Raw genomic sequence first — 16615 nt, 5'->3', positions numbered from 1 at the left:
AGATGATACCACTCTAATGGCAGAAAGTGAAGAGGAACTAAAGAGCCTCTTGATGAGGGTGAGAGAGGAGAGTGAAAAAGCTGGCTTAAAACTCAACATTCAAAAAACTAAGATCATGGCATCCGGTCCCATCACTTCATGGCAAATAGATGGGGAAAAAAGTGGAAGTAATGGTAGATTTTATCTTCCTAGGCTGCAGAAAAACTGCAGATGGTGATGATAGCCATGAAATTAGAAGATATTTGCTCCTTAGAAGGAAAGCTGTGACAAATCTAGACCACGTATTAAAAAGCAGAGACATTACTTTGCTTACAGTCTGTAGAGTCAAACCTATGGTTTTTCCAGTAGTTATATATGGATATGAGAGTTGGACCATAAAGAAAGCTGAGCGCCAAAGAATCGATGCTTTCCAATTGTGGTGCTGGAGAAGTCTCTTGAGAGTCCCTTGAACTGCAAGAGATCAAACCAGTGAATCCTAAAGGAAGTTAACCCTGAATATTCATTGGAAGGGCTGATGCTGAAGCTCCAATATTTTGGCCACCAATGCGAAGAGCCGACTCAGAAAAAACCCTGCTGCTGGAAAAGATTGAAGGCAAAAGGAGAAGGGGGTGGCAGAAGATGAGATGGCTCGATAGCATCACTGACTCAATGCACATGAATTTGAGCAGTCTCCAAGAGATAGTAGGGGACAGGGGAGCCTGGCATGCTGCAGTCCATGAGGTCAGAAAGAGTCGGACAGGACTTAGCAACTGAACAACAATCATAACTTAAGCCTCAGTAATCAGGGTCTCTTGGACACATTTCAAGTTTTTGAGTTTTAAGTAGTCAGTCCTAGCTATTTGTAAAAATTAATATTTCCAGACTTTTATCCTTTCTTAGAGATCTTCTGAAGAACAAAAGGAAAAAAAATTTGAAACATGGAATAAAACTCATTATTTTGCAATTACTATAAGAATTCACTGGACCTTTGTATAAATCTGTCTTAATTTACCTTGGTGATGTTATTTTTAGTAATATGTAAAGTTATTTTTAGTTTTTCTAAAATAACTTAATCTAGTATCCTTAGTGATTTTATTTTTCCTCTATCTTGAAACATTTTGCTATAGGATTTCTCTGCTTGAAAAGGCTGTATCTTTGATGCCAATTCATTTTTACATTTGATAGTTTAGTAACCACTGTCTTTAGTGGAGATGCACGTCACAGATTTATGGATACTTAATCTGAGGGTGAATCTCTAGATATATCTAGTTGTAATAGCTTCCTACCTTATCAAGAGTAGGAAGAGTATAAAAAATATGTTCATAAGTTATTACCTTTAATCCTGAGGCCTTCTTGGAGAAACTATTTTGAGGATTAAGTTTCTGAAAATAAATAGTATTGGCTGGTAGATGGAGAAATATAAAGGGTTAGTCCAGATAAATGGTGTGTTAACAACAATGTATTTATTGTATTTGCAAGTATAGGTATGTCTTGGAGATATTATGGGTTTGGTTCCAGACCACCCCAATAAAGAGAATATCATGGTAAAGCAAGTCTCATGAACGTCTTTGGTTTCTCATTGTTTACACTATATTGTAGGCTATACAGTATAGCATTATGTAATAGCGTTATGTCTTTTTAAAGACACTGTACATCCTAGGGACTTCCCTGTGGTTAAGACTCCGTGTTTCTAATGCAGGGGATGAGGGCTGGACCCCTGGTCAGGGAACTAAGATCCCACATACCCCATGGTGCGGCAAAAATAAAAAAAAAAAAAAAGCAAAAAAAGAAAAAGACAATGTACATACCTTAAGAATACAAAAAAAAAAAAAAACCACCCAAGTTATAATAGTAATGTAAAAAAAATCACTGATCACAAGTCACTATAACAAACAATAATTAAAAAATTTGCGATATTGCAAGAATTACCAAAATGTGACACAGAGACGTCAAGTGAGCAAATGCTGCTGGAAAATGGCACCAATAAACCTACTCAATGCAGGGTTGCCACAAACATTCAATTTTTCAAACAACAAAATATTTGTGAAATGCAGTAAACTGAAGCACAGTAAAAAAAAAATTTGCATGTGATTGTTATCTTCAAATGGTTATTAAGTCTTGATTACTCCTAGTTCCCCAAAGGAGGAGGATTATATAAGTAGTACAGGTCAGTGGAAGAGAGTCAAAATGTTAAGTTATTGTTTGTCTCTGCAATGGGAAGTGGGAGAGAAGAAAAGAACCAGCACTTGTCAAGTATCTTCTGTGCACATATTGCTACTTAAAATTAAAAATAGTTTTTTAGGGTAGGTATCACTCAATATCCTTGTTTTATAGAGGAAGAAGCCAGAGCTCGAAGAGGTAAAGTGACTAGCTAAAAGTCACAAAATGGGAGTTAGGCTCTGAATCCTGATTAGTTTGACCTCAGAATCTTGTGCTCTTTCCACTACACTCTTCAACAGTGCATGTGCTGACCTTCTACGCAAATATCCGAGTATAACTTTCTTGTTGGATTTCCGTATCTGAGATTATGCATCTGCAGATTCAACCAACTGTGTACTACTGTAGTACATAAGTACTGAAAAACCCACTGTTAAGAGGACTTGTGCAGTTCAAACCCATTTTGCTCAAGGGTCAGCTGTATTTGATTCTGAACATTGTGACACATTTACTTGCTGTCCCTTAATGAGTGACATTGATGTTGCATTGAAGGTTAGTATCAATATACAGAAACATAAAGTCACTGATTGTATTTTTGTCATTAACATTTCATTTGCCTGTAACATTGTTCTTCATAGACTCTGACTACAACGAGTTTTAAAACTCATGCTGTATCAGATGATAGATACTAAACCTACCTGTCTTTAAGGTCAGTGTAAAACAGAGCCTGGCATAGTGTTGTAGGCTGATGAATTTAAATTTAGTGAATTTAACTGGGTATTATAGTTGGGAGATGCCTGTCTAGCCCAGTTAGGCACGTTACTTCTGTCCAAATCTGTGATTTGGACCTCATAACCTCTAAGGCTTATCATGGGCCAAAGTAATTATTTACACATTCCCCAAAATACTTTGTTTCAATACAGAATATTTATTAAGATGACTTAGGTACATAAAGACATGCTTAGGTACATAAAGTAAACCACTTGTACACATGCCATTCTCAGTGAACTGTAAGAAAAAAAAATAACACGAAGAACAAAATTGTTTCCAAAATGTTTTTATGTTTTATATCCATCATATGTTCATTTGCATGTTAGGAAGTTATTAGCATTATCATATAAACTTAGATGTAACTTTCTGATGAAGTTCACAAAAATTTGCATTGAAGTCTGAATGTAAATTACAGACTCTTACAAGCGTTTGAGAATAGAAATATGATTGAAGATTTGCACTCCCAGATGTTTCAAGAAATCAAATGCTTTTCACTACCATGTGATAAGGATCTGTGTTCAAATGAAAATTATTGGGGTACATTAATTCTTGAAGGGTATTATAATTTTCAGTTAATATAAGAAAGTAGTAAACCTTTATATAGGGTGTCAACCATGAAGAGTTTAGGCTTTCCTAAGACTATGATTTCCACATGCCTGAAAAGAAAATCCTATGAAGTCTATATATTTTGATAATTAGTTGCAGAAGTCTGTAAAAAATGATTTAAGAATAACTGTAACGACAACTACCACCTATTGAAACCTCACTCTGTGCTAGGCACCAAGCTGTGTACTTTGTATACATTATCCCACTTAATGTATATTATAACTCAACTGTGTAATAGTATTAGCTCTGTTTATAAACAAGAAGACTGAGGCTTAAGCAGTTAGCCAAGTTCAACAAACAGCTTGTAAATGGTGTAACCAAGAGTTTAAGGCAAGTCTGTGGTTCCAAAGCCAGAGTACCCAATCACTATATTGTATGACATCAGTGAAAGACCCCTCCCTCACCTGCTATCATGAGGGTGAATGGTTAAGAACTTTACCTATGATACAGTCACAGAAGTATAATTTGCATTGTTAGACTAAGAAGCAAGATTGATTCAAGTGGAACACAAAAAACCTTGCTCATTTAAATAATTTTTATTTACATGTCTTTTTCCATCATCATTATTCTAATAAGATTATAAATACATAAACACCTGAGTACATGCAACACATTTCACAAAGGGAAAAAAATGTACAGCACAACTGAAAAGAGAACCCAAACTATTGTATACAAAGTACTTTAAAAAAGACCTTGTAACACATTCAGACCATATTTATTTGAACATTTTCCAATAATTACCAAGGGATGTATCATTTATAAGTAATATTCAAAATCTCCTATTTTCTTCTATAAGCCAAGTTTAGCATTTCAGTTAATCAAGTGAATAGCTGTCCCATTATGCAATATTAAAGGCAAGTCACATAGCATCAAAATGAAATCGATGAGCTTCTTGTCGTTTTTCTCTATCATCTGCTTTCTGAAAAAGAATTTTAGACTGGTTATAAATGATAAGAAAATGTCAAACAAAGACTTTCTGAAATATGAAGTGGTTAATTAAAAAAGCCCTCAGCAATTAGTAGGTAAAAGTGTGATTTTATTATGCAATTATCTTATGAAATATTTTTATAGTTTACAGTAGCTATTCTATAATTAATGATCTCTTAAATTGAATTTAAAAAACCAACACGAAATGTTCCTTAAAAGCTTAGTTTGTTATATATTATTTATTTGAAAGTAGGAGTAAACATTAGATTTTGTAAGAATGGAATCAACTATTACATTTTTCCCATTCTTAATACTGCTGAATCTAATTATATTAAAGTACATTAATTATTTTGGGGTTAACCTATTGATTTTGCATTGGGATGTTGGTTCCTTGACCAGGGATGGAAACTGTGCCCCCTGCAGTGGAAGACTGGATTCTTAATTACTGGACCACTAGGTTAAGTCCCATGCGCTTGGAATTTTGAGGGATTAGAAAACTCAGTTTTGTACCTTGCTCTCATGGAACTTATTAAAGCCTAGAATGAAAAACATACTAAATAACTCTATTTCAGGATAAAAGCTGAAAAATGTTACCAAAATTCTGAGAGACTATTTTTGGGTGGCATGATGAAAGGGAAAGCTTTGAAAGACAGCATTTATGGAAATTAAGAGGGACATTCACTATAAGATGGGGGAAGAGCAGGAACAATCCTGGGAAGTCTGGCAGGAGCATGGGATATATGGAGGCAACTGGTAAGAGAAAGGTTGGAAAAGTGTTTGGTGGAGTCAAAAGGAAGACTGCACCATGAACTAGGCTAATGGGGTTATACATTTTAGGCAGGGGGTAGTCACCAAAGGTTTTTGAGCAGAGGAGTGACAATAATTAAGACTAAAAGATGAGTAATCTGGCAGCAATGTGATAAATGGAGTGGAGGGGAGAGAATGGAATTTGGGAGGACAGGGAGGATATAACAAGGAGTTGAACTAAATTAAAGTACTGATGTAAGGAATTCAGAAGTGGAGTCAGCTTCAGAGATTGTATGAAGGCACATATAGGAGGGCAACTGGTAAATCCTGTAGTGAGTAAGAAAGAAACTGGTTTTAAGTTGCTTGTAACTGATCTGGGTAGAAGTGTCATGGCGTCAGTTGGAAGGAGGGAGCTTTAGAGAGAGATGAAGGCTGGGCATATCTGAGGTGACAGCTCATGCCATGATTTTAGATAAAACTAAAGTGGCCGGGGAATGTGTATAAAGAAGAGGGCCTAGGGCAGACACTGTGGCAGAAAAAACAGCCTTGGAAGTGGTCCAAGGGAAAGAAGAACCACAGTATCACAGGAAGAGGCAGTTTACAAATATGTATTTCGATCCATCCTTGTATTTAAAACTTCAATTTTTAGCCAGTGTATCATCATTGTGAGTCTGTTTATACTGTAATCAAACATATTGTAAAATGAATAAAATTAATTTCTTTTCCTTCATAGGTCTAGAGCTATATAATATTTCATACTATGTTCTGAAACTTCAGATGAAAGTAAATAGGGTCACCTCTGATCTTACCTCTTCTTTTTTAAATATTCATTTATTTTTAATTGGAGGATAATTGCTTTACAATGTTGTGTTGGTTTCTGCCATGATCTTTAGTTGCAGTTTAAAAATCAACTGAATATGTAACTTTGTTATCATTTTTTATATGGAAGGAGTGATTTTTTTGACAGACAAACCTATGAACATTTATTAGAACAATTAATATATTCTCTTCATAGTTAAAACTGGTAACATAAAACAGATGGTAGTTTTAATTAAAAAATGATCATTAAGAGCATCACAATCTAAAGGGAATAGGTGCAAAAAAGGAAGACATTTTTGTGCCAAAGAAGCCCTTTTTGGAGAACGTTTTTGGAACCTCCAAGTTGTGTAATGAATATATATTCATATACAAATAGAAATTAGCTTTTTCACTTTATATCTAAACTACTAATAAATTTATGTGAAAGCCTTTTGTTTCTCCTCATTAATATTATATAAAACTATACTTTTGGAGTTGTGTTTTTAATTATTATTTATGGTGTATACTATAGAACATCACCGACTCGATGGACATGGGTTTGGGTAGACTCCGGGAGTTGGTGATGGACAGGGAGGCCTGGCGTGCTGCGATTCATGGGGTCGCAAAGAGTCGGACATGACTGACCGACTGAATTGAACTGAACTATAGAACAGAAATCAGTCTTGTTTAATGCAAAGAATACCTGCTATTAATAGATGGAAAGGCTGTTTATCACTTTGTTACTTCCCACCTAAACTCTCTCTGCTCTAATTTTTTATAAAGAGATAGCTATTATTCCCAGGAAAAAAAGTCCGTGGCTTTATTATTAACAGTAAATAATGAACACAGGCTCATTTAAGAAATGATTATTATTTTTAAGGCCATTATGAAATTATTTCTAATTAAGCTTTTTGATAAACCTGTTGATTTGAGGGTATTCACTTTATTACTTTTGTGTAGTATCAAAATTTTAAAATACATAGTTTTCTTTGATTTGTAGGAATTACTGAGACATTAGTAACTTATGGAGATGAAAGAAATTATCATCAGTAAGATATATGGACATAACTTGAAAAATCAGAAAATGTTAGTCACGTGAAAAAGTTGAAGATACAGTTTTTTAATTTAAAAAATGTTAAAAAAGCAACATATAACTATTATAAATTAATCAAAGTTTCATTTAAGTGAACAAACCTTTTCCTGCCAATGCAAAATGCCAATTATTGCCAAGATGAAAACACAGACACCAATGAGAGCTATGGCAGTGAGCAGAACAATGTTACTTGGTGTAAGATACAGTTTGGCACTCCAGCTATAGATGAAAAGAGAAGAATTAAAATTACACATTTTAACTTAAAAATAACAAAATTCTATTGTGTTAAAAAACCAAAGTTTTATTGTCAAAAAGCAAAAGTTCTTATTAATTAATAATCAGTTCAGTCATTCATTGATTCTTCCACCTATATCTAATTCATTACAGGTAAAACAAAAGCAATTAAAATTATATAGGGTTAAGAATACTGACAAACCAGCAGAATTCAGATTTTACTCTGAGAAATGAAACAGAAAAGAATTTCTGATTGAGATGCTTTGATACTTTTCCTTGCTCCTGTGAGAATTATTCTTGAGCAAACTCCAGGAGACAGTGAAGGACAGGGAAGCCTGGCGTGCTGCATACAGTTCATGGAGTTGCAAAGAGTTGGACATGACGTAGTGACTGAACAACCACCACCACCACCACCACAAACTTATTAAGGGTACGCTGGGCAACTTTAGACATTGTTTTTATGTCTTGTTTGACTTGCTGAATTTGAAACCTTGAACTTTAAGGCTAAATTGTCACATGATTTTGATAAGATTTCTGTATCTTATTTTTTGACCCCTATTCACTGTTTATTATGACTGTGTAAAATAACCGTATGTCCAAGCAGGTGTAGATAGGTACTTGTGCAAAGTGTCATGTTGGAAGGTTTACAATATTACAATGGCACTGTGAGACTTCTTACAAAATGATTTTAGTCCTTCAATGGCAATATACAAACATTAGCATAAATAATATAACTAGCTCTTTCTTCTTAAACAGTCCACATAAAACCCTCAAAACCCTTGAAACCCTTGAAAACTGTGAAAAACCTAAAACTGAAGTCTATCAGCAACAGTGCAAGTGGTTGGTTATATGTAAAGAACGTTTTTTTTTTCTGAAAATAGATAATGGATATATTTTCATTTTAAATTTTAATAAAGGTAAGAATTATTCTGATAAATTGCAAGCAGTGATTGACTTATTTGGGGATAATTAAAATTTACTGATCCATAAGTTAGCCTCTAGTCAATAAATCTCAAAGAATACCTCAAGCTAAAATCAATTTGGTTTTTATTATGTACATAAATTTGAAAAGAACATTTGTTTTTCAGAAAGAGCAAGAGAAACATGAAAAATGTTGAGCTTATGGAAGAAAGGCTATAACAGAATTTCCCAGAACTCAGAGGAAGAAAACCTTAAATACTGTTAATTAGTTGAGATTAGCTATTCTCAGTACCTTACTTCATATTTAAGAAAAAGTCCTTTCATGAGATTTTTTTGGTGGTTCTAATTTAAAAATAGATTAAAAATGAATAAAGGAATTTTGGTTAAAAAAAAAAAAACTAAACAAAAGGCCAATACTCAGTTTCTTACTCAGAAGCAGTCATTCTTCTCAGTTTCTTATATATTTACACCTATATCTATATAAACGTATATGCATAGATATCTTCTAAAATCACAAATCATTGCTTATTATACATAATCTAAGTGCATTTTCCTTTTATTGTCTTTTATTTTACCACTCTTTTTAAGAGATTGTTCTATGTCATGATATTACATGATATAGAAGTACTATAATTCATAGTTTTTTTGTGCAGATTCATTGTTATGAATTTCAAAATTTTAATAGACTCATTAAAAAGATCTGAACTCAGACTGTAACTGGCTTTATTGATGTTATCTTATTTCAAACATAATGCTGTAATAGAGTTGTTTTCTTAAGTAGTTTGGTTCCACTCCTGGGTATTTATCCAAAGAAAATGAAAACATTAATTAGAAAAAATACATGCAAGCCTGTGTTCACTGTGGCATTATATATAATAGTCAAGACAGTGAAAGCAACCTAAGTACCCATCAATAGAGGAAGAGATAAAGAAGAACTTGAGTCCTCAGTCTCTTTACACACACACACACACACACACACACACAATGGAGTATTACTTAGCCATAAAATAGAATGAAATCTTGCCATTTGTGACAACATGGATGGACCTAGAGGGTATTACGCTAAGACAGAGAAAGACAAATACTGTATGATTTCATTTATATGTGGAATTTAAAAAATAAAAGACAAATGAACAAATATAACAAAACAGAGTTACAGAGAATAAACAAGTGTTTGCCAGAGGGGAGAGGGAGGGTAGAGGGAAGGAGAGAAATGAGTGAGGTTGACTGAGAGGTACAAACTTCCAGCTGCAATGTAAATGAGTCATGGATATGAAATGTACAGAGTGGGGAATATAGTCAATGATTATGTAATGTCTTTGATGACACACTGTAATCAGACTTGACTGTGGTGATCATTTTGAAATGTACAGAAACATCGAATCACTGTATTGTGTATTCTGTATTCTGAGTGTGGAAGAATTGATGCTTTCAAACTGTGGTGCTGGAGAAGCTTCTTGAGGGTCCCTTGCACAGCAAGGAGATCAAACCAGTCAATCCTAAAGGAAGTGAACCCTGAACATTCATTGGAAGGATTGATGCTGAAGCTGAAGCTCCAATACTTTTGGCCACCTGACATGAAGAGCCAGTTCACTGGAAAAGACTCTGATGTTGGGAAACATTGAGGGCAGGAGAAGAGGGAGACAGAGGATGAGATGGTTGGACGGCATCACTGACTCAATGGACAAGACCTTTAAGCTTTGAGTAATCACTCAGTCGTGTCCGACTCTTTGCGACCCCATGGACTGTAGCCTACCAGGCTCCTCAGTCCATGGAATTTTCCAGGCAAGAGTACTGGAGTGGGTTGCCATTTCCTTCTCCAGGGGATCTTTCTGACCCAGGGAGTGAACCCAGGTCTCTGGCATTGCAGGCAGAGGCTTTACTGTCTGAGCCACCAGGGAATCCCAAATGGACATGAGTCTGAGCAAACTCCGGGGGATGGTAAAAGACAGGGAAGCCTGGCATGCTGCAGTCCATGGGGTCACAAAGAGTCAGACATGACTTAGTGACTGAACAACAACAACATACTGTATAACAGGAACTAACACAGTGTTGTAGGTCACTACAACACTATTTATTATTTTTAAAAAAATCATAGAAAAAGCTCAGATTTGTGGTTACCAGGGATGGGAGGTGTGAGGGGAGGGAATTGGATGAAGGCAGTCAAACGTTACAGACTTCCAGTTATAAGATAAATACTAGGAATGTAATGTACAACACAATAAATAGAAATTAACTCTGCCACATGTTATATATGAAATTTGTTAAGAGAGTAAATCCTAAGAGTTCTTATCACAAGAAAAATATTTTTTCTGTTTATGTAACTTTCTACCTATGTGAGATAATGGATGTTCATTAAACTTATTGTGATAATCATTTCATGATGTAACTAAGTCAAATCATAATGCTGTATACCTTAAACTTACATAGTGCTGTATGTCAATTGTATCTCAATAAAACTGGAAGAAGAAAACAGTGTAGCCTGTATTTTGAGGAGAAATATAATAAGCCACTAGTTATATACTCATAGGTTATTTTTTCATATTGACATCAGAATAGCCTTAAGAACAAATTGTATTTTTCCTAATGAAATTTAAACCTTAATGAATACCTTCATCACCTACTTTTTGAAATAATGGAATCAACCTAATAATTTAAAGAAAAATGAACAGATAAAGATTAAGAATTAAATGCTACGTTATGAAAGGAACGTGTTTTGCTAGTAAGGCTGGAAATACCTATCATTCACTGAAAACAATATATGCTGGGTTCTGTGTTAAGCACATTTCATCCTTATCCTTGTAAGGCAGGTATTTTACCTCCCATTCTACCGTGCAGAAGGGCTTCCCTTGTGGCTCAGCTGGTAAAGAATCTGCCTGCAATGAGGGAGACCTGGGTTCGGTCCCTGGGTTGGAAAGATTCCCTGGAGAAGGAAAGGCTACCCACTCAAGTATTCTGGACTGGAGAATTCCATGGACTGTACAGTCCTTCAGAGACAACAAGGACTAGCTTCCTGTTTCAGTACTCTTGCCTGGAAAATCCCATGGCTGGAGGAGCCTGGTAGGCTGCAGTCCATGGGGTCGCTAAGAGTCAGACATGACTGAGCGACTTCACTTTCACTTTTCACTTGCATGCATTGGGGAAGGAAATGGCAACCCACTCCAGTGTTCTTGCCTGGAGAATCCCAGGGACGGCAGAGCCTGGTGGCTGCCATCTATGGGGTCGCACAGAGTCGGACACGACTGAAGCGACTTAGCAGCAGCAGCAGCCGATTTGAGTTTCTTGCCTGGGTGTGTTGAACTTCAAAATTTCTGCCTAACCACTGTGGGACATAAACCACTTCTCAAAGCATTTGCTAAAAAGATCATTGCTTGTGAAGTTCAGCAGCCTAAAATGTTAGAATTTATGGCCAGTAAACTGAGTTCAGTTCAGTTCAGTCGCTCAGTCGTGTCCAACTCTTTGCAGACCCCATGGACTGCAGCACGCCAGGCCTCCCTGTCCATCACCAACTCCCGGAATTTACTCAAACTCATGCCCATTGAGTCTGTGATGCCATCTGTCACCCCCTTCTCCCGCCTTCAATGTTTCCCAGTATCAGGGTCTTTTCAAATGAGTCAGCTTTTCGCATCAGACCAGCTTATTTAATAACTGAAGACCAGCTTATTTAATCAGAACATGTATAAATCCCTAGTTAACCTGCTGTTTTTCTAATAAGGTTTAATCTGTTCTTCATGGAAAATGTCAGGGATCTTATGTGTAGATATGTTTAGCCATTTAAAGTTTGCTGTAAGCAAACTAAGTGATGACACTCATAGGAACACAACAGAAATAAGAGCTTTAAAAAGATGTATCTATGATTCCGAGTTGACAGTATTTTTACCAAATTCAATTCAAGCAAGGACATTACCTTCGAGGAACATTGGGAGGATATGGAATGACAATTAGCTGAGAATTTGGAATGATTGCAGTCCATTCTTGTTTTCGTACAGACTAGAAAAAAAAACATTTAAGAACATTTAACATTCAGTATACTTTAAAAACATGATTATTCTAAATAAGGAAAAAGCTTAAGTATTCTTTGATAAATTGAAATCCTACCTATGGATTAAACTTAATTTATATATATAAGGTTCCAAATAGGGCTCCTATTTGCAAAAATTTCTTCATCTTTTCAGGAAACGATTATATTTCTGTCTTATGGATACATTAATTCAACAAGTATTTATTGAACACTCTTATGTAGCAGGCACTGTTCAAAGTGTTAAGTACAAATGCTGCTTTGGAACAAAAATTCAAGTTGAGGTGAAGTCTGACAGTAATCAAAATAAAAATATTTGGTATGTTAGATGGTGAAAATGATGAGAAAAAGCAGGGAAGAAAAGGGGTAGGAAGTCTAAAGGTATATTTTCAAAATATAATGTTCTGTATGTAAGATAAGCTTAGATCAGTACCAGCGAATTTTTAAAATTCTTTAAAGGAAATGAAAATATTTAAATTCAAATATTTGAATAGTAAATATTAAAAAACAGATTACTTGTAAATTTTTACTCACCTTTTCTCCAGATGGACGTGGAATACCAACATAAAGATGATCAAGAAAATTGGCACTTCGACCTAAGCCAAGTACGTTATATGGCAGTTGGAGAGCTAAATGTGCTGACTGGCTAAGCTGTCCAGCTAAATTTATTTTTAAAAAGAAAAAAGAACAATACATCTTTGGAGACACTGTTCTTATCAAATATTAAAATTATAAAATGTTAAAAATTTAGGTTTCTAGAACTTATCTTTAAGGATAAAAATATGAAATGAAATGCCTGGTTCATAATAAATATTAATAATTCACTTTTTAAAGATAACAGCTTTACTGAGAAATAATTCACACTTCATAAACATCACTCATTTAAAGTATACAGTTGAGTGGTTCTGAGTATCTTCAATCAAATTTTATAACATTTTCATCACCCAAAAAAGAAACTCCATACCCATTAGCAGTTATTCCTGTTTCTAACCCCTGCCCTTCCAGATGCAGGTAACCATTAATCTACTTTTTTTATATCAATAGATTTGCCTGTCCTGGAGATTCATATAAATGCAATCATGCAGTGTGTGCTCTTGATGAATGAGGCTGCTGTGAACATTCACATACAAGCTTTGGTGTCAACTTATGTTTTCCAAAATGGCTGTATCATTCCACAGTTCCAAAAGTAATATATGAGGGTTCCAAGTTTTCCATACTCTTATCAACGCTTTCTCTATCTTTCTGATCACAGCCATTCTAGTGGTTATAAAGTGGTATATCACTGTGGCTTTCATTTGCATTTACCTAATAACTAATGTTGTTTTCTTTTCATGTACTTTATTGGCCATTTTTGTAGCTTCCTTTTGGCAACCCACTCCAGTGTTCTTGCCTGGAGAATCCCAGGGACGGCAGAGCCTGATGGGCTGCCGTCTATGGGGTTGCACAGAGTTGGACACGACTGAGGTGACTTAGCAGTTTTAGGTCTCAAAGTTTGTAGTTGTCTCTTCTTTCATTCTTGATTTTAGTAATTTGAGTCTTCTCTTTTTCTTGAACAGTCTAGCTAAAGGTATGTATTTTGTTACTCTTTAAAAAACCCAACTTTTGGTTCAACTGGTTTTACTCTGATTTTCTATCCCCTACATATTTTCTCTCATTACATCCTGTCTTCTCTTTGCTTTGGGCTTAATTTGCTGTTCTTTTTATAGTTTCTTGAAATAGACGGTTGGGTTACTGATTTGAGACTGTTCTACGTATTTATAACAAATTTCCCTCTAAGAACTGCTTTAGCTGCATCCCATTTATTTTGGTATGTTGTGTTTTTTTTTTTTCATTCACCTATTTTCTAGTATCTATTGTGTTTTCTTCTTTGATCCACTGGGTTTTTAGGAGTGTGTTGTTTCATTTCTAGATATATTTTTTAAATGGGTTATTTAATGGGTCTTTGCTGTGCATGGGCTATCTCGAGTTTCAGTGAGAAGGGGCAAGTCTGCAACTAGAGAAACTCAACTCTCTTTTGGTTACTCTTTGCATGGTACAATTTATCCCATTTTTTAAAACTTTCAACTTATTTATATCTTTAAATCTAAAGTGTTTCTCTTGCAGGTAGCACCTAGTTGAGTCATATTTTAATATTCATTCTGCCAATCTCTGCCTTTTGATAGGAGTATTTATTCCATTTACATTCAATGTAATTACTGATAAGGTAGGACTTTTGCCTGCTATTTGCTACTGGTTTTCTGTATATCTTTTTAATTCTTCTATTTTTCCATTGCTGCTTTCTTTTAATTGTTTTCTATTATAGCATTTTAATTCTATAGTTTTTTTTATTATATATTTTCTGAACTGTTTTCTTAGTGGTTACCCTGGGGACTGCAACTAGCATATTAACAAAATAACTTAATACCTAGCACATAACAACTTTGCTCCAAAGTTCCCACCCTTTTGTGTTATTGTTATTATACAAATTATGTTTTTATATATTCATCCCATCAACACAAATCTATAACTACTTTATGCAGTTGTTTTGTAAATCACCTAGGAAATAAGAGGTATTATTTAACAGAAATATATAAACCATATTTTATACTTCTCTATAGTTTTACAGGTGCTTTTTACTTATTTGTGTGGATTCAAGTTACTGTCTAGTTCTCCTCTCAGTCAGGCTTAAGGGCTCCCTTTAGTATTTTTGAAGACCGGTCTGTTAGTGATGAATTCTGTTTTTACCTAGGTATATCTAAAATTCTTCATTTTTGAAGGATAGCTTTGGCACATATATGGGGTTGGTCAAAAAGTTCATTTGGGTTTCTCTGCTTTTACAGAAAAACCCAAATGAACTTTTTGGCCAATCCAAGAGAATTCTTGATTGAAAGTTTTGTTTTGTTTTTTTTTCCCTTTTAGCACTTTGAATGTATCATCCCCTTCTGCCCTCTGTGGTTTCTGATGAGAAGTTAGCTGTTAATCTTGTTGAGGCTCCTTTACATGTAACTAACTGCATCCTTCTTGCTGCTATGAAGTCTCTTTTTGTCTCTATTTTTGATAGTTTATGTGTCTCAGTGCTGACTCTTTGAGTTACTTTGAGTTTGTTGAGTTTCTCATGTATGCAGATTAGTGTTTTTCATCATATTTGGATGGTTTTAGCCATTACTTCTTCATATATTTATTCTGCCCCTTTCTCTATTTTGGGCTTCCCTGTGGCTCAGATGGTAAAGAATCTGCCTACCATGCAGGAGACCTGGGTTCGATCCCTGGGGAAGGAAGATCCCCTGGAGAAGGGCATGGCAACCCACTCCAGTATTCTTGCCTGGGAAATCCCATGGACAGAGGAGTTTGGTGGGCTACAGCTCATGGGGTTGCAAAGAGTTGGACACATCTGAGTGACTATCACTTTCACTTTTCTCTTTTTCTTTTAAGGCTCGCTTTATGCATACATTGGTATGTTTGATGGTGGCTTCACAGGTTCTGGGGTTTTTTTCTTTCTGTAAACTTGCAATTGACCTATATTCAGGATTGCTAAAAAGATGTTTGCTCCTTGGAAGGAAAGCTATGACAAACCTAAGTAGCGTATTAAAAAGCAGAGGCATCACTTTGCAGACAAAGGTGCATAGAGTCAAAGCTATGATTTTTCTAGTAGTCATGTCGTTCCAATCCCAAAGAAAGGCAATGCCAAAGAATGCTCAAACTACCGCACAATTGCACTCATCTCACATGCTAGTAAAGTAATGCTCAAAATTCTCCAAGCCAGGCTTCAGCAATACGTAATCTGTGAACTTCCAGATGTTCAAGCTGGTTTTAGAAAAGGCAGAGGAACCAGAGATCAAATTGCCAATATCCGCTGGATCATCAAAAAAGCAAGAGAGTTCCAGAAAAACATCTATTTCTGCTTTATTGACTATGCCAAAGCCTTTGACTGTGTGGATCACAATAAACTGTGGAAAATTCTGAAAGAGGGGAATACCACACCATCTGACCTGTCTCTTGAGAAACCTGTATGCAGGTCAGGAAGCAACAGTTAGAACTGAACATGGAACAACACACTGGTTCCAAATAGGAAAAGGAGTATGTCAAGGCTGTATATTGTCACCCTGCTTATTTAACTTATATGCAGAGTACATCATGAGAAATGCTGGGCTGGAAGAAACACAAGCTGGAATCAAGATTGCCGGGAGAAATATCAATAACCTCAGATACGCAGATGACACCACCCTTATGGCAGAAAGTGAAGAAGAACTAAAGAGCCTCTTGATGAAAGTGAAAGAGGAGAGTGAAAAAGCTGGCTTAAAGCTCAACATTCAGAAAACTAAGATCATGGCATCTGGTCCCATAACTCCACGGGAAATAGATGGGGAAACAGTGGAAACAGTGTC

The 16615-nt window shown here is 35.4% G+C and overlaps 2 protein-coding genes across 37 annotated transcripts in view; one reads left to right on the top strand and one right to left on the bottom strand.

Moving 5' to 3' along the window:
- The window catches only part of LOC145513005 (uncharacterized), a 166598-nt gene that overhangs the window by 12285 nt on the left and 137698 nt on the right, over nt 1-16615 (top strand). Inside the window, exon 2 of one of the 31 annotated variants that reach the window (XM_081507953.1) lies at nt 12797-12856. The exons of the other annotated variants lie outside the window; for them this stretch is intronic. The gene's annotated coding sequence lies outside the window, so the exon portion shown is untranslated. Of the gene's footprint in view, nt 1-12796; nt 12857-16615 lie in introns of those variants that run through there. 31 annotated transcript variants of the gene reach the window in all.
- The window catches only part of ITFG1 (integrin alpha FG-GAP repeat containing 1), a 276724-nt gene continuing 263153 nt past the window's right edge, over nt 3045-16615 (bottom strand). For all 6 annotated transcript variants that reach the window (XM_081507946.1, XM_081507945.1, XM_081507947.1 and 3 more), the window contains 4 exons: nt 12786-12910; nt 12141-12223; nt 7180-7297; nt 3045-4432 (listed from right to left, as the gene is read on the bottom strand). In XM_081507946.1, the coding sequence (XP_081364072.1) occupies nt 4373-4432; nt 7180-7297; nt 12141-12223; nt 12786-12910 (386 nt within the window). In that variant the 3' untranslated portion in view covers nt 3045-4372. The remainder of the gene's footprint in view (nt 4433-7179; nt 7298-12140; nt 12224-12785; nt 12911-16615) is intronic.

Source organism: Giraffa tippelskirchi, chromosome 7, assembly GCF_054371585.1.
Source record: "Giraffa tippelskirchi isolate mGirTip1 chromosome 7, T2T-mGirTip1v1.2.pri, whole genome shotgun sequence".
In the NCBI taxonomy this organism is placed as follows: domain Eukaryota; kingdom Metazoa; phylum Chordata; class Mammalia; order Artiodactyla; family Giraffidae; genus Giraffa; species Giraffa tippelskirchi.
The sequence above is the reverse complement of the archived record's forward strand: the minus strand, read 5'-3'. Positions and strand labels throughout refer to the sequence as shown.